The 24,471-nt window shown below is 39.5% G+C and overlaps 1 protein-coding gene across 1 annotated transcript in view; it reads left to right on the top strand.

The window, feature by feature from the left end:
• The window catches only part of ERC2 (ELKS/RAB6-interacting/CAST family member 2), a 937,319-nt gene that overhangs the window by 26,384 nt on the left and 886,464 nt on the right, over positions 1-24,471 (top strand). Inside the window, exon 2 of the mRNA XM_032592316.1 lies at positions 6,215-7,011. Within this exon, the coding sequence (XP_032448207.1) occupies positions 6,355-7,011 (657 nt within the window). The 5' untranslated portion in view covers positions 6,215-6,354. The remainder of the gene's footprint in view (positions 1-6,214; positions 7,012-24,471) is intronic.

Raw genomic sequence — 24,471 nt, 5'->3', positions numbered from 1 at the left:
TGGTGTCTAATCTTCTGGGTCTTTCTGTGTTACTTCTCTTTCCAGTAAGGTAGCTCAGACCTTAGATCTCTGTTTTTTAAGGGAGCAAAAGCAGAGGCTAGTAGGCCTCTTTAGAGCTAGGCTCAGAGCTGGAATAGTGTCACTTCTGAAGCATCTACTAGCCAAGCAGTCACAAGGTCACAAGGCCAGTGTAGATCAAGATAGAAGGAAAATAGAATCCACTTCTTTGTGGAAGGTACGACAAAGGTATACAGGAAGCGGAGGAATTGGTGGCCCTCTTGGAGACATATGGTGCACATTAAAAATCATGTTTTATTAAGATATTTGGGTATTAATGTTAAGTGGAAAGAAGGAGATGACATTGAGATAAACATTGACAAAAAGGAGAGTACAAGAATTTATACATACTATAATAATTACTTTTGTCTAAAATTACACACACATACACACACACACACACACACACACACACACACACTGAAAAGAATTGGAACCAACAACATCAACAGATAGGGCCTATCAGTGCCAGGATTGGGAGTGTTTTCATTTTCTTCTGTATGCATATCTTTATTTTAAAGTTTTTCTACAATCATCTATTAGTTGCTTTATTTCAATTAAGAAAACTGATCATTTATTGGCCAGTTAGAAAGTCTTTGACAAATTTCAAGTATTAGAAACATGTATGTTCTATTCCATGATCCCAATGCCAAAAATTAGAATGACTAACCAAAATTAGAACCAATTAGCCAAGAACTTCTAACCACTTTGACATTTAAGTATATCTTTCTGAATAATCCCTGGGATAGAAAAAAATAAAAAGAAAAATAACAAGCTATTTACAAATGACAAGGGTTCTATACATAAAATCCTGGAATATGCAGCCAATGCGTAATCTTACATGCATTCATCAGAAAATATTATTGAAGATAAATGAACATTTGATGCAAAAAGGCAAAGTAAACACAAAGAAAGTAGAAATTATTATCAAGGATAAAGAGATACTGATAAAATGGAAGAGAGTATGTAGTAGAATATATCGACAAAACAAAACTGTATCTTTAAAACACTAAAAAAGTAGACCTACATTTGTCATATGGTCATCAAGAGAAACAAAAAAATAAACGACATTAGGAATGAGATGAGGACATAACTGGAGGAGATATAAAAATATTTAAGGAAAAGTTACACAAAGCAATATCACTAAGGCTGAAAAATCTGTGTGGAATGGACTGTTTCTTAAGAAACATTTTAATGATCATTGGTACAAAATAGGTAACATACCTGAATAGATCACTAAACCTAGTAAACAATAAAAAGGTAATCAACAACCAAGCCAATTCAGTTTTATGGGTGTGTTCTGCCAAACATTTCAGGGATAGAGCAGTCTGTTATGCTAACTGTTCCAGAAAATGTGAAAAATGGAAAGCTTCTCAACCCATACCATGACACTACATAAACCTGATACTAAGCCAAAAAAAAAAAAAGAGAGAACCCAAGGAAACTTGGAGCCATTGTCAACATGTATTGCTCTTTAAATAAAGAAACATTGTTTCAAACAAGTTACTATATCTCTGTATATCATATGTTATATGTGTGTTATGTGTATGTACGTTTCTAAATGATCAGATCTACTTTTTGTTCTTTATTCAGTTCTCCAAAGCCTGGGCCAGCTGGGCTGATAAAATCACCACAGATGAAATCTGTGTGGGTATAAATTTTATTGAATTTGGATTGGGACCTCCACCCTAGCTAGAGATCTCAGAAATGTCTGCCTCTGGATACAAGAGGAGAAGACAGGGAAAGAGCAAGTTAGATTTTATCACTTCTAGGAAGACAACTCTGTAAGTGGTGGCTCAGCTAGGACCTAGATTCCTAGATTCTAAGCATAGCAAAAATAACACGTTCATTTAACTGTTGGAATTTTTAGAAGGAAAAAAAAATATTTTCTTAAGTTCACAGTGATGAACACCTACATTAAGAAAAAAAGGAAGATCTCACATAAACAACCTAACTTTATACCTTAAGGAACTAGAGAAAGAATAAACTAAGCCCTAAGTTAGTAGAAGGAAGAAAATAACAAAGATCAGAGCAGAAATAAATGAAATAGAGACTAAAAAGACAGTACAAAAGATGTTTATTATAGAAAATTTAACACATGCAAATAAAAGGAAGAAAATGAAAACCACTTAGAATTCTACCACTGTTAACATTTTTTAAATGCTTATTTATTTTGAGAGGGGGTGGGCAGAGGGGGAGGGAGAGAGAGAATCCCATGCATGCTCTGTGCTGACAGCACTTGAGGCTTGATCTCACAAACTGTAAGATTAAGACCTAAGCTGAAATCAAGAGTCAGACGCTTAACCGATTGAGCCATCCAGACACCCCTGTTAACATTTTGATGTGTGTTGTTCCAGTCTTCTCTGTAGTTTAGTGTGTATGTATGTGTGTTTTACAATGTGATTAAACCATAAACATGTTTTGTAGTCTGCTCCAACACCCTTGCCCTGACTACTCTGTCATGAACATCTTTCCATCTCATTAACTGTTCATATTACGGTCACATTATTCTACTGTCTGTCTCTCTCATCATATATGTAACTACTATTGTTGGAACTGTTGATTTACCTTTCCTACAGAACACATTATCATGAAAAAAATCTTAGATACAAAATGATTTTTTTTAATGTTTATTTATTTTTGAGAGAGAGAGAGAGAGAGAGAGCGCAAGTGAGGGGAGAGGCAGACAGAGAGAGACACACACACACACAGAAGCTGAAGCAGGATCCAGGCTCTGAGCTGTCAGCATGGAGACAGCTGGGTGCAGGCCTTGAACCCGTGAACCGTGAGATCATGACCTGAGTGGAAGTCAACCGCTTAACTGAGCCACCCAGGCACCCCCAAAATGATTTGTGTATTTTTTCAAGTAAAACAAAATAAAGTCCTGAGCAACATAAACATATTTATTTTTAATTCCTTTTAAACAGGAGTTTAATTATTTTTAGGGACTTTTTAGGGAAAGGAGGTACTTTTATGGAAAATATTTTGCATACTATATATGAGGACTCTTTAGGGTATAAGATACCCCAACTAGAATGGAATGAAAAAAGAAACTTATGAGTGAATGTATCCATTGTCTGTTGCTCCAGAAGTCCTGCAGAACATCCAACTGCGAAACATCATGACATACTAAGAAGTGTTTTTTTAGTCCATGAGTGTATGGAGCTCATTGGACTTGCTCATGCATCTGTGGTCAGCTGGTGGTTGGCTAGGCAGCTCTGCTGATCTTGGCTGGGCTTGCTCAAATGTCTTGGGTTTGGTTGGCTATTGGCTAGGACACTGTGGCTCTATTTTATATTTCTCATCTTCCAGCAGGCTACACTGGGCATATTCTTTTTTTTTTTTTTTCTTAAATGTTTATTTACTTTTGAGAGGGAGAGAGAGAGAGACACAGAGTTCAAGCAGGAGAGGGGCAGAGAGAGGGAGACAGAATCTGAAGCAGGCCGCAGGCTCTGAGCTGTCAGCACAGGGCATGGGGCTTGAACTCACAAACCCATGACATAATGACCTGAGCCAAAGTCAAACACCGACTGAGCCACCCAGGCGCCCCTACACTGGGCATATTCTAATTAGTACTACAGAGGAAAATGAGCAAAAGAGTAAATACACAAGTGCTACTTCAGGCCTCTGCTTCCTTTGCATTTGCTATCACATTATGGGCCAAAGCAAATCATATGAATGAACTCAGAGTCAGATGGGAGGGCATGCCAAGGACATAGATTCAGGAAGGGGTAAAGAATTGGGGCCTTTAATGCAGTCACTCTACCTGGCATGTGTAACTAAACTGGCCTGGGGCAGATGTACCTTCAGTGACTGCTAGATCCAGGGTATCAAGTGATGTCACTTGGTTTGATTTCAAACTATCTTAAGTTTGGTTTGCTTTCCTTTGCATTAGTTTCTCTCCCGGGGAAGCCATTTCCACATGGTAGTACTAAGAAGCGCCACATCAAAGCAAGAAAATTCTAGCTGAAAAAGAGCTTATCTTTTCCAATTGTTCCAGCTAAAGTATGGCATAAATCTTTTTGGACCAATGTGGGTCACATGCCCATCCGTAACCTAAGGTCATTCAGCTAGCCAGTGTTAGAGTGGAGATCTGAACCTTGGTTTGCCCCTTTCCAAAATCTGTGGTCTTAGTGTCTAAAAAGCTGAAGAAAAATAAAGTACTTTACACATATCCTAAGAAGAAGAGCAGGAAGCCATGATACACCCCATTAAGGCCATTTGGGTCCTAACACTGAGGGAATAATCACAACCCTGTAGCCCAGTTACGTAAAATTGTGTACCAAAGTGCTTGAGTAACCATGACAGGGAACTTCTACTATTTTTCTCTAGGAGGTATGGGACCAGGAAATCTAACACGGTGTACTGTTCTTGTACCATTTCTGTACAGGTGTGGGGTAGTGTGGAGTGAATATTTAGGTCAACCAAAATGGAAAAGCAGTCCCAAAACACCAGCCTGAAAGATGTATGTGAAAGGAGAAAAAGCCAGGATTGCCATTTTCTCTGGTAATAGCATTTAGGATCTGGCTAGATATATATGAGTCTTGATGGTTGAGCCACCTCTTTTTAAAAAAAATTTTTTTAATTTTAATTTTTGTTAACTTTATTTTTTATTTTAAAAAATTTACATCCAAATTTGTCAGCATATAGTGAAACAATGATTTCAGGAGTAGATTCCTTAATGCCCCTTACCCATTTAGCCCATCCCTGCTCCCACAACCCCTCTAGCAACCCTCAATTTGTTCTCCATATTTATGAGTCTCTTCTGTTTTGTCCTCCTCCCTGTTTTTATATCATTTTTGTTTCCCTTCCCTTGTGTTCATCTGTTTTGTCTCTTCAAGTCCTCATATGAGTGAAGTCATATGATTTTTTGTCTTTGACTAATTTCACTTAGCATAATACCATCCAGTTCCATCCACATAGTTGCAAATGGCAAGATTTCATTCTTTTTGATTGCCAAGTAATACTCCATTGTGTATATATATGTATATAAATACTCCATTGTGTGTGTGTGTGTGTGTGTGTGTGTGTGTGTGTGTGTGTGTGTGTATACACCACATCTTCTTTATCCATTCATCCATCGATGGACATTTGGGCTCTTTCCATACTTTGGCTGTTGTTGATAGTGCTGCTATAAACATGGGGGTGCATGTGTCCCTTTGAAACAGCACACCTGTATCCCGTGGATAAATGCCTAGTAGTGCCATTGCTGGGTCGTAGGGTAGTTCTATTTTTAGTTTTTTGAGGAACCTCCATACTGTTTTCCAGAGTGGCCGCACCAGCTTGCATTCCCACCAATAATGCGAAAGAGATCCTCTTTCTCCGCATCCTCGCCAACATCTGTTGTTGCCTGAGTTGTTAATGTTAGCCATTCTAAAAGGTGTAAGGTGGTATCTCATTGTGGTTTTGATTTGTATTTCCCTGATGATGAGTGACGTTGAGCATTTTTTCATGTGTCGGTCGGCCATCTGGATGTCTTCCTTGGAGAAGTGTGTATTCATGTCTTTTGCCCATTTCTTCACTGGATTATTTGTTTTTTTGAGCCACCTCTTTTTCTTCTAGCTTCAAAATGGTCAATAGGTTCAAACTCCTGAGTCGATGCTAGTTGATTGGTGGTAAACCATCTAGAATATTATGTTGAGAAGAATTCCAATCTTAGTGGAAATGAGGACAGTGATGGATTAGTGATGTCTGGAATGGGTACAGAATGGGGAAGTAACAACTTGCTTGACTGTTATTTGATATCCTAGGAAGCAAAAGCTTCTCAGAGTTACTGTCAAGCCACTTGTGTATGGGGGGTCACACCCCTAGGATGGAGTATTTTATAGCCAAGTTCTCTATGAGGAGGAATTCTATGGTGAATTTTCTGGACGTCCCAACTGTCACTTAGCACAAACCAAAATGCAAAGCTTCATTTTCCTAAGGAAAAACAAGTTTCCTTTTTGCTGTGAGGACTTTTGACCTTGCTTGGGGGCAGGGTGGGGGAAATATACAAAATGTTTGCATGTTGTAAGTAAAGTTTGGGGTCATTCAAAAAATGAATATGGGTGTGACTCTCTGATGTTCATGTATCTATCATTATCATCATTGATCTATCAATGTATTTTTAAAAATATAATACAGTTTGTTTTTGATTATCTTTTTTCTCATTTTTCAGGTCTCTATTTGGAGTCATTTTCTGGTACAGACGGTGAAAAATATGCAGTGAAAATTCAGGCCAATAGTGGAAATACTGGCTTACCTCCCAACTTAGTATAGCATTCCTTCTCTTCAGTAGCACCTCATAATAGAAGAAAAATGTATGGAAGTGCAAGAACAATCACCAATCTGGAAGGTAGCCCTTCCAGATCTCCTCGTTTGCCAAGGTCTCCTCGTTTGGGCCACAGAAGAACAAGCAGTGGGGGAGGTGGAGGAACAGGCAAGACACTGTCCATGGAGAATATCCAGTCCCTTAATGCAGCTTATGCTACGTCTGGACCCATGTATCTGAGTGATCATGAGGGGGTGGCTTCGACAACTTACCCAAAGGGCACCATGACTCTGGGAAGGGCCACAAATAGAGCTGTATATGGAGGCCGAGTCACAGCCATGGGGAGTAGTCCCAATATTGCTTCTGCTGGACTTTCCCACACAGATGTTCTTTCATACACGGATCAACATGGTGGTCTGACTAGCTCGTCTCATCATCACCACCACCAGGTCCCCTCCATGTTGAGGCAGGTAAGGGATAGCACAATGTTAGACCTTCAAGCCCAGCTCAAGGAACTTCAGAGAGAGAATGACCTCCTCCGGAAAGAGCTAGACATCAAGGACAGCAAGTTGGGATCTTCCATGAACAGTATCAAGACCTTCTGGAGCCCTGAGCTCAAGAAGGAGAGAGTCTTGAGGAAAGAAGAGGCAGCCCGAATGTCTGTCCTCAAGGAGCAGATGAGGGTTTCCCATGAAGAAAATCAGGTAGGTTATGACTCATCTCAGGGTTTTTCAGCCTTGGCTTCTCACTGAGTAATTGATGCTTTGCAGATGGCACCATGACCTGTGCAGAAGGAAGTTTGGCATCATCAAGAAAGCTATGGCTTAGTACATGTTTGACTTGGAGACCACAAAAGGGCATAAGAAATATGAAATTATGGCTTACTATCTTATTTTCTAATAACTTTTTCACCCTGTTGCTGAAGGGGAGGAACCATTCTTCATGCCTAACTTTTGTACTTGGTTAATTTTTTTTTTCTTTTTCAGCAGTAACAACAGCAGCTCAGATGTACTTCCCTCTGTATAGAAGAAGAAAATGTTAATTTTTGCCAGAGTAGACACTGTAATGGCAACATTTAGAGAGCCACACTTGACTGATCAATTGACTTAATTTTTGAAGCCACAGCAGCTTTATTTCTTTCTAGAATGAGGGGAATTTATTCTCTAAATAGCAAACCAAACATTAAATAGCACTGGATAGAATGGGTTTGGTATCATCTTGGAGAAACACAATAAGTTTTAACCTGGTCTTTCCTTTATCCATTCATATTAAATGCACATGTATTATGTGCAAGGCACCTTCTTATTCTTCTTTAATCTATCTTCCATGTCATAGCAAGATTAGTTTTCCCAGGGCCTACTTGCATTATATGCCATTTCTCTGCTTTGAAGCTCTCAATTATTGCTTATTGCCTTCAGAGTGAAGTCTGCCTCTTTGGCTGAGCCGACAGCATCATCAGCTGAAAGGCCAGAGCCAGCCTTCCCAGCCTTATCTCATACCTCCTCCCTGCACATTTCCTATGCTACCTGCACTATACTTGGTAATTCCTGCACACACTCAGGGTTTTCCACCTCTATTCCTTAGCTTTTTCTGTTCCCTTTCACTAATGGCCTTCTCAGGGCCTCCTCTCCCTGCCTCTCCCCTTTCAGTGCCAGCCAGTCTCCATTTCCAAATCCTACCTATTCTGTGAGGTTCATTTATCTGCTGCCGTTTTCATAAGGGTTTTGGAGTCTGATATGCCTGGGTTTAAATCCCAGCTTCACCTCTTACTGATAGTGAGGTAAGTGCTATGAGATGGGGAATAGAGAGCTCTGTGCCATTTGGCTGAAAAATTCCCAGATATCATTTAACTTTCTGTAGAAATTTGAGGTAATTCTAACTTGGCTGAACTAGTGATTCTTCAATAATTGGTTTGGATGTTGGCCTAACAAAGCTCTCTACCTTTCTTGGGGTTATCTGCTGGCCCTCCTGTTTCCCTGGATACCACACTTTGGAGTCCAAGTATCTTTAGAAGCATTTCTGATCTGTATGAGAATCTGCTCTTCATCCTGCTTCTATGTGTAGAAAGCAATCACCTTATCCTTTTAACTATCTGACAGAGCCTTTGCTGGTTTTCAGATGTGGAAACGTGATTTTTAGTTGGAACAGAAAGTTTTGTTCTTCAACCCTAAATCAAATCTATGCTCCTCACTATCATTTCTGCTTTTATTTTTTTTTTTCTTCTGACTTTGCTGGTTCATGATGTCCTTATGAACCTGTTACTGCTATGTGAATTTCCCTAGTTCTGTATTGGTTTTCTTCTTTTTTAGTTGCTTTGGAAAATGGTTACAGCAGTTTAGGAATGATGCAAATAGCAACAAAAAGTGTGAAGGCCATTCTTTAAACTGTCAGTTTCAAAGTTACTTTTATCCTATGCTCCTATCATTAAATTTTTTTGAGCAGAGACCCCAACTTATACATGTATATTTATGATGTGCTATTATGCCAATATATTATGTGTCTATTCTGACATTCATACAGATGTAAATATGGAAGTGACAACATAAAATAAATAATATATTGAGGTACATTTTAATGATGCACAAAACCTTTTTGGTTTGTAAAAACATTTTAAACCCCTTTTCTATTTCATAAGGGTTAGTTTTAGTTTAAAGTAGAAAATATCCATAGTTCTACTTAACTGTCCCATGTTGCCTTAAGCCAGAAACAATTGAACACTTGAGGGTGCTCCCAGTACCCCTTCCTAGTTCTGGAAACTACTATGATCATAGGCTATGTTTGGTACTATGGGTGCCATATGACCATGTGACATATGATCCAGTAAGAGCCCCAGTATTAACCTGTGTATTAAATAGAAGTAAAATGTAATTATTTTATTTTTTAGGTTAAAAATATAAAAGGAGGAAGAAGCATGGAGAGTTTGAAAAGTCAATTTGCTTGCAATATGAGGTAGTATTACAAAGTAAAGAATCTAAATATTGACAAAAAGCAAGTTATTTTTTAACAATTGAAGCACCTCTCTTTCTCCTCTGGGAATTATGTCAGGATCCCTTTTAGAGGTATTGGAGTACCTATTGGTCAGGATAGGGTGGTAATCAACAAACCTCAATTCTGAGTGGCTTAACACATCAAGATTCCTTCCTTATTCACCTGAAGTGTGAAGTAGGTCAAGTGAGTCTCCAGGGCAGCCCTCCTCCAGGCAGTGACTCAGGATCCCTGCTTTCTGCACCTTGGCACATGGCTTCAAGAGTTACTACACCAGAGGAAGGGAGTGCCTGGAGATGGCACATTGGCTTCACAATTCCTTGGACTGGAAGTGACATGATTGCAAGGGGTCAGGAGGTATAGTCCTCTCCTCTTTCCAGGAAGGAGAGTCAGATATGAAGGAACACTAGAAACTTCTACCAGTGGGGTTTTTATGTTTGTCAAAAAGTGAAGTTAGATGAAATAAAGTTAGGGGAACAATCCAGATTCCTGCTGTTACTGCTGTTTCTATTATTACTGCTACTACTACCGATAGACATCTGTTGGGGTTTACTATGTGCCAGGCATTGTTCTTAGAACTTTGTGTACATTATCTTATTTAGTGTTTGTGTCAGTCACCTGAGGTAGGTGCTAGACTTTTTCTCATTTTACAGATGAAAAATAAATGTAAGAAGAATAAGCAGCTTGCCCAAGTGCACACAGCTAGTAAATGAGAGAGCTGGGCTTTAAGGCTTTGGTATAGTTTATGCCAATGGCTAAGACTTTATGTTCACTAACTCCTTAGAGGATCACTGAGCTGTGAGTATAATCTTATCATCATATGTGTTAGATGAAAAAAAAAAGACTAACTCTGATAAAATGATTAAGAATGTGATTTAGTTTAATTGGGATTTTTATTCTTAATTAGGAATTTATTTCTTTTTCCCAGAAGTGTTTTTTGTGCTGTTTAGAGTTTCTGCCATTTACCATAACTGACTATAATTTCCCTTTAGAGGAAAAAATCATGGAAACTTTTTCTGTATGGAAGAAAAGAATGTAAAGGAGATACGGAACATTTGATTGTGGTTTCTTATGCACAACCACCACGGACTACATCTACAAATGTGGTTCTACTAGAGGGTATCTGGATAATTAGAATTTCACTAACCTAAATTTGGGTGATCTAAAATCATTTGAACTATACTATGTAAATACAAATGGGAAGCAGATCCATCATAGGGTGGAGGTCAGGAAGCTCAAAGTGCTCTTGTATATGAAATTCATGGTTCTGTGAATTTAATGCTCACTAATGCAAACCTTTCACCCTTATGTGCATTGTTGAAGAGGGCTCCCACTCATGAATTCTTTTGCAGTATATTTGGAAGTTCTAGTGGTTCTGTCCAAGGGAGCTGAACCCAACTGCAGATCAAAGGGAGGATGTTGAGCATTCTCCCTGTGTTATAGGAAGCACACGACTGTTGGAAACTTGGAGACAATGGGTAGGTGGCTGTGACCAAATCTCTTATGTGCAAAGAGTAGCTACTCAGGTTCCTGGATGGATATTTCATCTCAGACTCCCTCCCCACTCCTATCCCCCAGGTTCTCTCCCCAGCCCTGCTTCTCAGCCACACAGAGCTGCATGAATAGAAATATATTTAGGACCATGAAGAGTTACAGTATTGGCAGTTGGCATCATTGGCATGTTTGTATAAACTGGAGTGCATGGATGCACAGTTACTCTTACGTTATCACTTGTACTTTTTACTTCATGATGTGCTGTCTTGAATGGAAGAAGAGGGTGGTAGAGTATTACAGACAGCTAATCTTTGGAATGGTATGAACTCAATGTCAAACCTGTAGAATGATTTGGGGGAGAGGTGAGAAGAAAAGATTTGGAGTGGATGTTTGGCTGCCACTTGAGGCAGCCCCCTTGTTATTTGTAATTCCTATGGGGTTGGGTGTGGATGTTGGGGGCAGGAGAATGCAACTATTAGAAAGTAAAGTAGCCTAATTTTCTCTAAAAGGTTATATGATTGTCTTTACAGCTCCTTTCTATTTACCTGTGTGATAGAGATCACAGAGGGAACACATGGTAGAGGAGAAATTTTCAGAAATTTCATAAGGACTTATGTTTTGCAGTTTGAGGCATATTACATTATTGACTTTTCATATTCCTGGATTTTTTTTGCAATAATTAACTTTATATTTTTAATAGATTACTTTTTCCAAATTAGATGTATATTAAGCAATTTTGAGACATTTTCCTAACTTGCACATGGCTGGCCAAGGATCTGCATGAATATAAATAGCATCACACGCTGGGAGATTGTACTAGATCTAATATTTACCCATCTTGTGAATGCAGAAGTGGGACAAGGTCATTGGGAAATGTAACCTAAGAAGTGTAAGTAAACCTGCCTGGGGAGTTTTACGGCTTTTAAGCAATGGTTATGTGATGATTTCTATTTCTAGCTTAACACAATAGGAAATAATCTACTCTAAATCAATATTAATATGGGTTTTTGATGAGTTTTTGAGCTAGTTTCAGCATATGATTTATTGGTTCTCATTTTGAGCCTGTAACTTGAAAAGGTCGAGATGGATCACATTTCCGTGTTTCTTTTATCATTTTGTTTTGTTTCTGTAACTGTAGGGCCATTTCAACAGGGTCATTAAACTCTGTTCTAAAATGCTCATTTCATTGGGAATGTCCAGATATGAAGGGTTGTACCACTAGGAAGTGGGTGATAGAATTAATTCTATCTCCTATTGGGAAGGTGGCGAGGCAGCTGCATTGTGAGGGGGTATCCACTAACAGTTAAATGCAGCTGCAGTCACCTTGAGTACTGGGTGTTTGTGGGATTAAGGGCTCAGACTTGGAGTGTCCAGAACTGTCCAATTTGTGGATGGGACTTAAATATATTCACTATTCAGACCTGTCTTTTCCTTGTGCCTTCTTTCAGGCTCCATTCCTTCTGCTACTCTAAGTCTGAGATCCATCAATCCCTCAAAGCCAGTTTTCCAAAGTGTATCCAGGGAAATGACACTTGGCAGATGGGATTTTCTGGTCAAATAAACTTGAGACATGATATACTAGATACTTCTATCCTGGAAATTAATAATACTTATGTTATGGATTGAATTATGTTCTCCTCAAAGAGATACATTGGAATCTTAATCCCCTGTAACTCATAATGTGTTTTTATTTGGGGATAGGGTCTTTACAGAGGTAATCAAGTTAAAATGAGGTCATTTGAGGGGGCCCTAACCGAATTTGTCTAATGTCCTTACCAAAAGGGGAAATATGTGGGGCACCGGGGTGGCTCAGTTGGTTAAGCATCTGACTCTTGATTTCAGCTCAGGTCATGATCCCACAATTCGTGAGATCAAGCCCTATGTTGGGCTCTGCACTGACAGTAGATTCTCTCTCTCCCTCTCTCTCTGCCCCTCCTCCACTCGTGCTCTCTCCCACCCCCTCTGTCTCAAAATAAAGAAACATTAAAAAAAACTGGGGGGGAAATTTGGACACAGACATAAACACGCACCAAGGGAAGATCATATGAAGAGACAGGGAGAAGATGGCCATCTACAAGCCAAGGAAAGAGGCCTGGATTCTTCACCCACAGTCCTCAGAAGGAAGTAACCCTGGTGACACCTTGATCTTGAACTTCTAGCCTCCAGAACTGTGAGACAATAAATTTCTGTTGTGTAAGCCACCCAGTTTGTTCTACTTTATTATGGCAGCCCTAGCAAACTAATACAATATATCCCCATGTGAAATGAAATGCTCTAACTCCTACTGTTAAAAAAAAATTATTAAGTTTGCTTAATCCCACAAAGTCCATGAAACTTTATCTTTAACCAAGCATCTATGTATTAAGCAGCTATTGCTTCAGTAATGCTGTGTAACAAGCCATTCCAAAACCTACTGTCTTAAAAAAAACATTTACCTCTCCCTCACATATCTGCAGGTTGGTTGCAACTTAGTTGAACAGGGCTAGACTCAGGGCATCAGGCTCTAGGATGAAAGTTCAGTTCAAATATGTTCTACATGCATCCACATTCTCCTTGGAACAGAAGCTATTCAGGAATTCATCTTAGAGTGGATCACAGATGCCAAGTCTCTAACCAAATCACATAAACACATTTCAAACCTATGTGCATATCAAGTCTACTAACATTCTGTTGCCTAAAGCATGTTACATGGTCAGGCCCAAAGTCATTGGGGCCAGGGGATTGTACTTCCTTCCAAATCACATTTATATGTATATGTGTGTGTATATATATGTATGTATCTGTTATTCTGTTATATATGTTAACATATATGTTATTATTATATATATTGCTTATATATTTTAAATAATCCTATTTGTCATAAACTATAAATATTCCTAGAACTAAAGGCCACACTTTAAGAATGTCTGCATCAGGAGTAGCTCTGGAAGCAATATATTAAAGTTTGAGACTTATGAAGGTAGATGAGGACTTTCAGTGTGGTCAAAGTCTCCTTCAGTGGCTGGGCCTTCCAGAGTGTCCTAATGATGCCTATTTATTTATTTATTTATTTATTTATTTATTTATTTATTTTTTAAGGTTTATTTATTTTTGAGACAGAAAGAGACAGAGCATGAGCAGGGGAGGGTCAGAGAGAGAGGGAGACACAGAATCTGAAACAGGCTCTGGGCTCCGAGCTGTCAGCACGGAGCCCGCCGCGGGGCTCGAACTCACGGACCGTGAGATCATGACCTGAGCCAAAGTCGGATGCTCAACCGACTGAGCCATCCAGGTGCCCCATAATGATGCCTATTTAATGGCCGAGTGTCAGGCCCCTCCCTTTCTGTCTCATGTAACTGGGCAATGAAACCCAAGTGGGTATCTGAGAGGTTCTGGGAAAGCTTTTGTTTTCCTGATAAAAAGAGTAAATATATGTCACCAGTGATGCTTTTTCCCACTTCTTCCTGTCTTGAGTGTTGATATGTTGCCTGGAGCTGTATCAGCCGTTTAATAACCATGAGAGAAAGGCCAAGCCAAACACAGAAACATACGTCCTCCCATCTCTGAGCACTTGCAACAGTACCTACAATGGTTGGCCTCCAGACCTCTAGTCATGTGAGAAAATAGCCCCTTTTAGTTTTTTTTTTTTTAATATGAAATTTATTGTCAAATTGGTTTCCATACAACACTCAGTGCTCATCCCAACAGGTGCACTCTTCACTGCCCATCACCCACTTTCCCTTCCCTCCCACCCCCATCAACCCTCAGTTTATTCTCAGTTTTTAAGAGTCTCTTATGATTTGTCTCCCTCCCTCCCTAACCTTTTTTTTCCCCCTTCCCTTCCCCCATGGTCTCCTGTTAAGTTTCTCAGGATCCACATAAATGAAAACATATGGTATCTGTCTTTCTCTGTATGACTTATTTCACTTAGCATAACACTCTCCAGTTCCATCCACATTACTACAAACGACCGTATTTCATTCTTTCTCATTGCCAAGTAGTATTCCATTGTGTATATAAACCACAATTTCTTTATCCATTCATCAGTTGATGGACATTTAGGCTCTTTCCATAATTTGGCTATTGTTGAAAGTGCTGCTATGCATCAGCACTCCTGTATCCCTTGGGTAAACTCCTAGCAGTGCTATTTCTGGGTCATAGGGTAGATCTATTTTTAATTTTTGAGGAACTTCCACACTGTTTTCCAGAGTTAGCCCCTCGTAGTTTAAATCACTGTTGGTTGGATATTCTATTACTTGCAGCTCAATACCTTCCTAACTAATAAAATAGAAAGTTATTAGTTGAGAACTATTATTCATAATAATTATCAGTCATGATAACCATAAAAATATGTGTATTTCAGTGGGCTGAAATGAGACCTTAAAGGACCTTACACATTAGATTGAAGAAACCTACTTACTAATCGTATTGGGCAATACTCCAAAGTAGTGACACAAATCTCAAAGCCTGTGTATGCAAAAAAGGGGGATCTATTAGTTCTTATAATGAAATTGCAGAAAGGCTCAGATGTTGAGCTTGGGGTTGACTGGATCCAGTGCCTCACACTGTAGTAGGATTTTGTCTCTCCTCATTGTTTCATCTCTGGTTCTTGATCTCTGCCTCTGTCTGTGTGTAAGCCTCATTTTTGTCTTTCATGTGGCGGGTGGTCTTGGCTGCCAGTACCCCCAGGTCATAACTGAATGGTTAAGAGATCCCTGTCTTCACTTCCCATTTGGAAAATTTATAGAAGGATTTTTGGTCCTGCCTTGGTCATATCCTGTCTCTAGTACTTGGTGAGTGTGAATTGCTAGGGCAAGGGGCAGGTATGTGAGAAAGGTTTACTATGACAGGTGAATCTATTAGACTTTAGGGAGGGGGCAGGGTTTTTTTTTTTTTTTTTTTTAAAGTAGGCTTTATGCCCAGTGTGGAGCCTGATGAGGGGCTTGAGCTGAGATCAAGAGATCAAGGGTAGGATTCTTAACCGACTGAGCCACCCAGGCGCCCTTAGATCAAGACCTGAGCTGAGATCAAGAGATCAAAAGTAGGATTCTTAACCAACTGAGCCACCCAGGCGCCCTGAGGGGCAGTTCTTTAAAAAGACTGAGATGAAGGGCAAAGGGATGCTCTAGGACAAAAACAGATGTTCACTGCACTGACTTGAGCTGTCCTTAGTTACCCTCTTTCTTCAAATATTTTAAGGGTTTATAGTCATATCAAGAGACCTGGGAGATTAAGTCAATCAAATACCAATTAGGTATATAACTTTTTTTTCATTTTAACTCTGATTTAAATTATGAGTGTTTATGTATGCCTTCCCCAATGTGACAAAGGCGAACAGATTTAGAACTGGGTAATATAAACCAGTTTAGCACCACAGTATAACTTGGAATGCTGAATTTTAGAAGGACAACAACAACAAAAAGTCAACCTTCCTCATCTTGAAATAGTCTTCCTCAGCTCCTCAGAGAACTGTAGCTTTTGTCTACCTTTCCAGCAAGGTGGAAAACCCTTTGGTCCAGATTTAGGCAATGACCTACTTAGACTGAAACCACAATTTTAAATGGCTTTCATGGGTAGGTGAAAACTTCCTTTGGTTCTGAAGATAGATGAGATGGCACAGAGCCAACAGTTGATTTCTTTGTTTGCTAGAATGTAGGAGAATGATTTGAAGTGAACTACACACACATCTTTGTCACAGATGTCAGCTGGTTTTTTCCTCAGTAATCTCTTGCAGTCAGCCCTAAGATCAGCCATGTGCACTGCATTAGTAGTCCTACAGATTTTTATTCCCAGGTTTTATTTTATGAAAGACTTGGCTAATGGGGGAAGGAATATAAACATTCCTGTATGCTGGACCTTGGGAGAGCTAAATGACTTCCATCTTCCATTTTCTCTCTGGATCACTTTATTTTGGCAATGGGATAGCAACAACACACAAGGAACTAAAGAAAACGTTTTGGAATATTTCAACAAATAGATTATTATAATCTCACTTGTGCCAAAGGCACTTTTTGAAACCAAGCTCCAAGTGGGGAAAGGCAGAGGGAGTGGTTACCCCCAAAACACTGCCTAATAAAATTCCCTATAGAAGACATCCTCAGAGGATTTTAAGAAGCAAGTATATGTTGACAGGAGAAAAGTAACAGAGTGATTTTATCGGCCAAAGCAGATGGGGTGGGTTCTGAACCTAGCCTCTTCTGGCCAGAGTGCAATTTCAGTTTCTATAATTAGTTGCAGGTGGAGCTCTTGTGTTGTTGTTTTGGCATCCACTGACATCTGTGTGCAAATTCCCACCACCCCCAGTTGGCATTTGGACTCAATAAGTGGTTTTGGCTTTGCAGGAATATAGAAAATCGTAAATCTATTTCACACACACACATAGATAAAGCTGCTCTAAAGGTCAGGTTCTGAAAGCTGTGGAAAGCATTTTCAAAAGTTTGGGAAGTAGGTTTTAGGCAGGGTGTGGGCATGCTGCCAAGAGCTAGGGCAGCTTGACAAACAGAATTCTGGCACGTGCAGTTTCTCCTCTGTTTCTCCGTGAAGCCAGCATTTGATTGTATCTTGGAAGTGATGTGCAGCCATTTTGGTTTTTAGTGGGAACATTCTGGAGAGAAAAAGTACAGATACTTCCTGTCTTATAATCCCGTAGCTTGGTTTGTACTATCTGGTTTGGCTATATACATTGATCAAGTTAACTTATTTGTTCTCAAGTGAGGGCAAATTGCCTCCTAAGGGACATTTGGCAATGTCTGAAGACATTTTTGGTTGTCACTACTGGATGGGGTGACATTCAGTGGGTAGAAGCCAGGGGTGCTGCTAAACAGCTCAAAGTACATAGAACTGCCCCCTACATTATCTGGCCAGCAATGTCAATAGCTACAATGATGAGAAACCCTGAGTTAATTGGATGATTACTATATCTTCATTTTATTTATTTATTTTTTAACATTTATTTTTGAGAGACAGAGAGAGCAAGACAGCATGCAACAGAGCACGAGCAGGGGAGGGGCAGAGAGAGAAGGAGACACAGAATCCAAAGCAGTCTCCAGGCTCTGAGCTGTCAGCACAGAGCCCAACATGGGGCTGGAACCCATGAACTGTGAGATCATGACCAGAGCTGAAGTTGGACGCTTAATCAACTGAGCCACCCAGGCACCCCTATATCTTCATTTTCTAAATACTTTGCCTACATGCAATTCTTTCACTTTGTGATGACCAAAATTTATGTATTTATGTAAAAATATTCATATAAGAGGTAAAAGTTGATTCATCACTTCCATCATTTTGCGGGAAAGAATTAATTGTGAATTATGTCTTTTTTTTTTTTAATCTTGACCTGGATTAGTAACCATGAATCTTCAAATACCTTGATTCTTTTATAGGTAGACATTTGGTAAATAGAGACTCATCTTTTTTTTTTTAAGTTTATTTATTTATTTTGAGAGAGACAGAGACAGTGCAAGTAGGGGAGGAGCAGAGAGAAAGAGGGAGAGAGAGAGAATCCCAAGCAGGTTCTGCATGGCCAGCACAGAGCCCAACATGTGGCTCAAACCCATAAAGCTGTGAGATCATAACCTGAGCTGAAATCAAGAGTCAGACACTCAACTGACAGAACCACCCAGGCGCCTGGATAGAGATTAATCTTTTAAGGAAAGAGACAACCCTTTAAAAAAAATGAAATCTATTTTTTAAACCATCATTTCTTTACACCTTTAGTGGATTTTTATGGTGTTTTTTTGACTATGTCTGACATTGATTTTGAAAAGGAAAGGGAGTATTTTTGAGCTCCTACTTTGTACTAGGAATTTACTAGTTGCTTTCCATGTGTGTGAGCTCAACAGCCCTGCAAAACACATGGCACCCTCATTTTTATAGATGTAAAACAAGACACGGAGATTAAGTGGCCTGAGGTCTCACCATTAGGTAGAGCTGGAATTTGAATCTCAGGTATGCTTAGCTTCAAAGGTGTGTTCTTTCTATTGTCTTAAAGGGGAAAACAACAGATTTGTTGAAAACCAGGGAATTTGGTGTGGAAATGGAAGTCCTAATGTACAGTGGAAGTAGAAATGTGCTGCTTGACAGTATCTTAAGGATGCTGTCCAGGAGTTATATAGAAAGGACAGAAAGCCAGAATGAGCAAGGGAGCATGTTGTCAAGAGCAACAGAGGAGAGAGGGCAAGCAGGAAGGAGCAAATGCATTCTTGTCAAGTACATTAGCAGAGGAGGATGCCAAAGGAAAACTATCTTGGAAACCCACTGAGAAGGATGGGAGGAGGCAATTCCCAAGAACTGGCTGGAAAATTAAAACTGCAGGTGGCAGAAGAATGAGAGAGATTATCTCTTAGGATGTTCATTAAAGGTCTGGCAGATCTATTCAGGTGGTTATGGCTTTGACAAATTGACTGGATCTATAATAGCAGGGCTTCAGGAATGGGGAAGTTCTTTATTATGGATTATCCGTACTCCAACGAGGATGGTCTCATAAATTTAGCTAGAATTCTTCCCAAACTTGCCTCTATCTACAGGAACTTCAAGGTACATGGACAGCTTTCTGGTGCAGGAGTCCTTCAGCTGGAGCTCTCGGTGTCCTTTTCAGTTGGTTTCTGGCCTCATTGGGATAGCCACACCTATTTAGGATTTGTCTTTTGACTTGTTCCAAATCTTGTGTCTCAAAGTCAGATCTTACCCTCTTGGGTCCCAGCATTCCTCATTTCCACCTCTCCCAGCAACTTTCCCCTATTAAACCTCTTTGTCCTTTTTGAGAATCCAGTTCACTTATTTACTAATTGATTTAGTCACCACTTATTTAAGGGAAAATGTATTTGCAAGTAGCAGAAACCCATTCAAACATGTTGAAGGGAAAAAGAAAGGGATTTACTAGGAACATATAAGAAGAGTTCTTTTCCAACCCTACGTGTATGTAGGGGCAGCCAGGTGTCCTGGGGGCTAGAATCAAGTTAGTTGGAAAATAATCAGGAATAAGGACAAAGTCAGTTTTCACTATTTCTGTCTCACGTTTCTCTTATTTTCTCTCTTGATATGTTCTTATATGCTGCTTCTGAAAAAGTGGCCACTCAAGGAAAGCATCTTCTCCATTCAAGTGCTTCATAGAGACTGCCTAGAGTTGGTTGGTTTCAATTTCAAATTCAGAGAACCAAAAATCTGATTGGCCCAGCTTGAATCCAGAGTTTGTGATAGGTCCAATTAGCCGTGGCTAAGGGAGTCATGAGATCCAGGCTCTCAACAGAGCTATGAAAAGACTGCTGAAACCAGGGCATGAGGGGTAGATTCTCTAACAAGGAAACATATGGGTAAGGTGATAAGGAGGAAAGGACCGCCCTTGCTGGGAAATACATTTGTGGAACACATAAATGAGAGATTGCCATATTTCAGTTTTTAAGAAGACCATGACCAAAGAAAAGTTAACTACTATCATCTGTCTATAGACAGCTATTTCAACAGCAGATTCAGTAGCCTTTTGGGGTCTCTGGGCCTTCTCACCCATGTTGTCAATCCCTACCTCTGATTATGCCCACTGAAGAAATTCCAGAAGTGGTATTAACTGACATTAGGATCAATTCATGCTGTCTTATCTTAGTGGATCCGTGTGGTTTCTTTATATAATGTCAGATTGCATCCTCTATGGAACTTTAAACAATTCTCCACTTTTTGTAAGCTTCCTTAGTCTCTTTGGAAAATTAGGTCTCCAAAGTGGATGAGATTATGTTGCCAGTTACAAACTTTTAGAACTAGGCATTTTATAATCTGGCATCTTCTATTTTAAGTTACAGCAGTTAGCTTGAGTTCTAAAAAGTTTTGTCTCCTGAGCATATATTATCTAAAAAGGAATTGAAAAAAATTAAAATTCGTCCCTTGGATGAGCTTTCTGAAATATCCGTGTAAAGTAATATAAAAGTTCCCAAAGAATCCTGGAACCAGAGGAATAAGTAAATATATGAGATGGAAAGTTGGACAGTGCACATGATGACCACATTTAGAAATTGCTCAAATTTAGAAGTGTGGCAAATAATAAAGTTTGCTTTCTCAAATTTTTAAAACTTCTGTTTGTGGTTTTTAACTTTGGGGAGCCATATCCTCTTTTAGAAGCCAATGAAAACTTTTACATTTTCCCTAGAAAAATGTGCATAACCTGAATTGTGCACAACATTTCACTTCCTTATCTCTGCTCTAAACTCCACGGGTATCTGAGGATATTTAGGTAAAACCTCTGTCTGGATATTTCCATTTAATATTACATATTGCACATGTATTAGGAGTCGGTAGTTCCTGGCAGTTAATGAAATGAATGAGCTTTAGGTAATGTAAGACATGTCTTCAGCTCACTGCTCTTCAATTTTTTGCTGAGAAGTAGGGGACATGTGCTAGGATTTTGGTGATAGTTAAAGGTGTGTACATTGGTACAGTGGAAACTGATAGATGGACAGCACCCATTACTAAACATATTCAAATACAATATCCTAAAGGTGATAGATTTTAGTCCACCCTCAGGAATAAGTTATCCCGGAAGAATTTGCATGATGTTGGGTGTCATACTTAAGTATATGTTTAAATATTTTCATTAAGGATTTTTGTTTGGTTCATTACGTTTGTCTTGGGATGCCGAAATTCCCACTTCACCACAGATAATTCTATTTCACTTTTTTGTGATTGCAAATAAAATAGAACACTGCAAACCAAATTATGCTGTAGGCATTTGTGATAGTGCAAGGAACAAAAGATTTTGGGAAGTTACTAAGTAAGGGTAATTGGGCACGTACTGTGTTCCCAGTAACAGGCTACCAGCTGAAGAAGACTCTAAAGTGTAAGACACATTTACTATTTTGTAAAAATCATTAGAGGCCTATTTTTTTTTCCATGTAGATTGTAACTAAGGAACATAGATAGCAGTCATGTACCTTGTTTTTGATGGGCAGTTTACTCTACCTTGGAACTTGAACATGAAATTTGGGCTAGGGAAGAAATCTTCTCTCTCAATTTACTTACCTTTCTGAGAAGAACCCTTGATAGGACTTCTCTCTCTTCTGTGGAAGCCTACCCAGGGTCCAGGAGAGTGGGCTCAGCATCCTCCCAACAGCCAGATAGTGTAAGGTTTCTTGAAGGGGTTCAGGAGGGGGAGTTAGAGAAAGTTTGGGCTTTGCCTTTCTCAGGCAAGCATGTGAGTCTGTGAATCACTTTCCCATCTAGAACACCCACCTGACTACAATATGTTCCCTTGATAAGAATAAAAATGATCAGTATAGCTCGTAAAGCACTTCCTACGTATACCCTAAATGAGATAGTGGTATTTCAAACATTGTGCTGATGGGCTCACATATGGTATCTCATTTAATCCTCATGATGACCCTGTGAAGTAGGTACTATTAATAATATCACTATTTCATATGCGAGTAAGGTATGGCTAGAGGAGAGATCACTTGTCCAAGGTTACAGTTAGCAAGTGGCAGAGCTGGAGTTGAGCCCGGGCAGACTAACTCCAAAGTTGGTCTTCAGTCAGTCAGCCCTGACTATGGTATAGAGTGGCCATCCCTGTGTACACAAGGTGATCTTAGGACAGGCATGGAGTCTGCATTATACAACTTGGAAGCCCAAGCCACTGGGCTTTCCAATGAGAAAGTCATTGCCTTTCCAGATCTTATCCAGTACTTCTAATGAACTTCAGTGAGAAAATCTCAACTTGGTACCAGTTTTGAGCACCCTCTTAACACCTATTAGGTGTTTCCTTACTGTAGGCTGTGGAATGACATTCTTAAACGATGCTTATATTGTAATCTGGCAGCCCTGGTTTTACCCTTTGTATCTGATATGCTGTCCATTCAGAGTTTCTGTGAGCAGACTGGTAATGTGGCCCTAGTGTGGCCTGCCTTTTCAGGTCTTGCTTGACTATCCTTGACAGTGGTTGAGAGTATCAGCTTTGGAGGCGGATTGCTGAGGTTCTGTTTCCAGCTGTGGAACTTGAGGCAACTTCTCTCTTTGAAATTGTTTCCTCACCTGTAAAGTAGGTGTAATGACAATACCTGCTTTAGGGGTACATTTACTGCTAGTGGAATAAATTTAATAGGATTTAAGTTTAATTGGATTAAATGAGGGAGTTCATGTAAAAATATTTAGCACCATGCTAACCTGAGTAAATATCAAAGTAATGGATGATGAAGATAATCATGAGGGAAAAATGAGGACAAAGGCATCACATGGGGGAGTAAAGTGCTAAAAGAGTGGCAGAGAAATGGTATGGTAGAGCCATACTGAAGATTGCCCCATCTCTGATTATTCTGCAATTTGTATAAGCCAATTTGAGTTGAGGCTTTATTACTAATAGCCCAATGCATCTTGATAGGGCCATGAATATTCAGGGCTCTCTGTTTAGAAGTTTTATGGTTACAAAAATGAGTAGGTCCCAGCTCCTGCCTTGAGAACCTAGTCTAGCAGAGAAAATGCTGTACTCCTAAAAACCCATAAAAGAGAATTATAAAAAAAGGGAAGAAATTTGTCCATGCCATTAAAAGATATCATTTGATTTAGGAGTCCAGAGAAGGAAGAGATGAAGGAAGACTTTATATAGAGAAGGTGGTGTTAGAGATAATTCCTGAGGATGGACAACTATTCAAGATGGTAGGTGGGAGCAGGGGTTGGTGGTGGTGTTTTGAAGTTCTCAATGGAGGGAATGGCCAAAATAAATTAGATGGCTGGAGATTTATTTCATAAAGCACAGGTATGAAGGTAGGGCAAAAGTAGTGGTACAAGTATTACACTTACATCTAAAGAGTAGAAAGAGAAATTGACACTTGGAGATCACCTTTTTTTATTTTTCTGAATTAAGAGATGTTAGTATGGTGGTTAATATATATGGAGGCATATGTTGGGACAAACTGTATTTTGCTTCTATGATTTTTCCTATGTGTTCCTGGCCCTGTGAACTCCTCTGGGACTGCCATGGTACAGCAGAAGGATGACTTTAAGAGCCCCTCTGTCAATATGCTGAAGGTTAAAAGGGAAAGGTGCTTATGAATCCAGCAAAAGCTCTGGGTTTGTTGAGTTGAGAACAGCTTGATTTTCCTTGGCTTAATTCTTTGACATCCCTTTTCTATTATTAATATGTGTGTCTGTGTGTGTATGTGTGTGTGTGTGTGTGTGTGTGTGTGTGACAGACGGGGTGGGGGGGGGGAGAGAAGGGAGAGAAAGAGAAACAGAGAGAAGGAGAAAGAAAGAGAGGGAGAGAGAGAGATGCCATCTTCAAAATGTCATTGTTGGATGTGTAAGTATTGTTATATGCCAAGGAGATACCATATTACAATTTTGGGAACAGTTTTTTTGCTGTTGTTGTCCTGTTGTTCTTAGGGGTGGCTAGGAGAGTTTTCATGACCAAGGTATTGACCCCTTTAGCTGAATCCAAGCCAGTTCATGTTGTTATGCAGATGGCTGCTCTGGAAAATTTTGGGCCATAGCCAGACCTTTATCATGCTTTAAAAAAAAAGTAAGAATCACATTACATTTTTCTGGTAGGCTGAATTGAATATTTTCTGCGGTATGAGATGGAAACTGTAAATTTTTGTATCACTATAGGGAGTAATAGAGAAAAAAGATGAGGATGACTTCCCAGTAAATGCTGTTGTCTGAGCCCTCAGGAAAGGTAAACTCTCAAGTTGCCCACAAAAGGTCACATGGTTTCCAAGTCTACATAGCTTCAC

Source organism: Lynx canadensis, chromosome A2, assembly GCF_007474595.2.
Source record: "Lynx canadensis isolate LIC74 chromosome A2, mLynCan4.pri.v2, whole genome shotgun sequence".
Lineage (NCBI taxonomy): Eukaryota > Metazoa > Chordata > Mammalia > Carnivora > Felidae > Lynx > Lynx canadensis.
The sequence above is the reverse complement of the archived record's forward strand: the minus strand, read 5'-3'. Positions and strand labels throughout refer to the sequence as shown.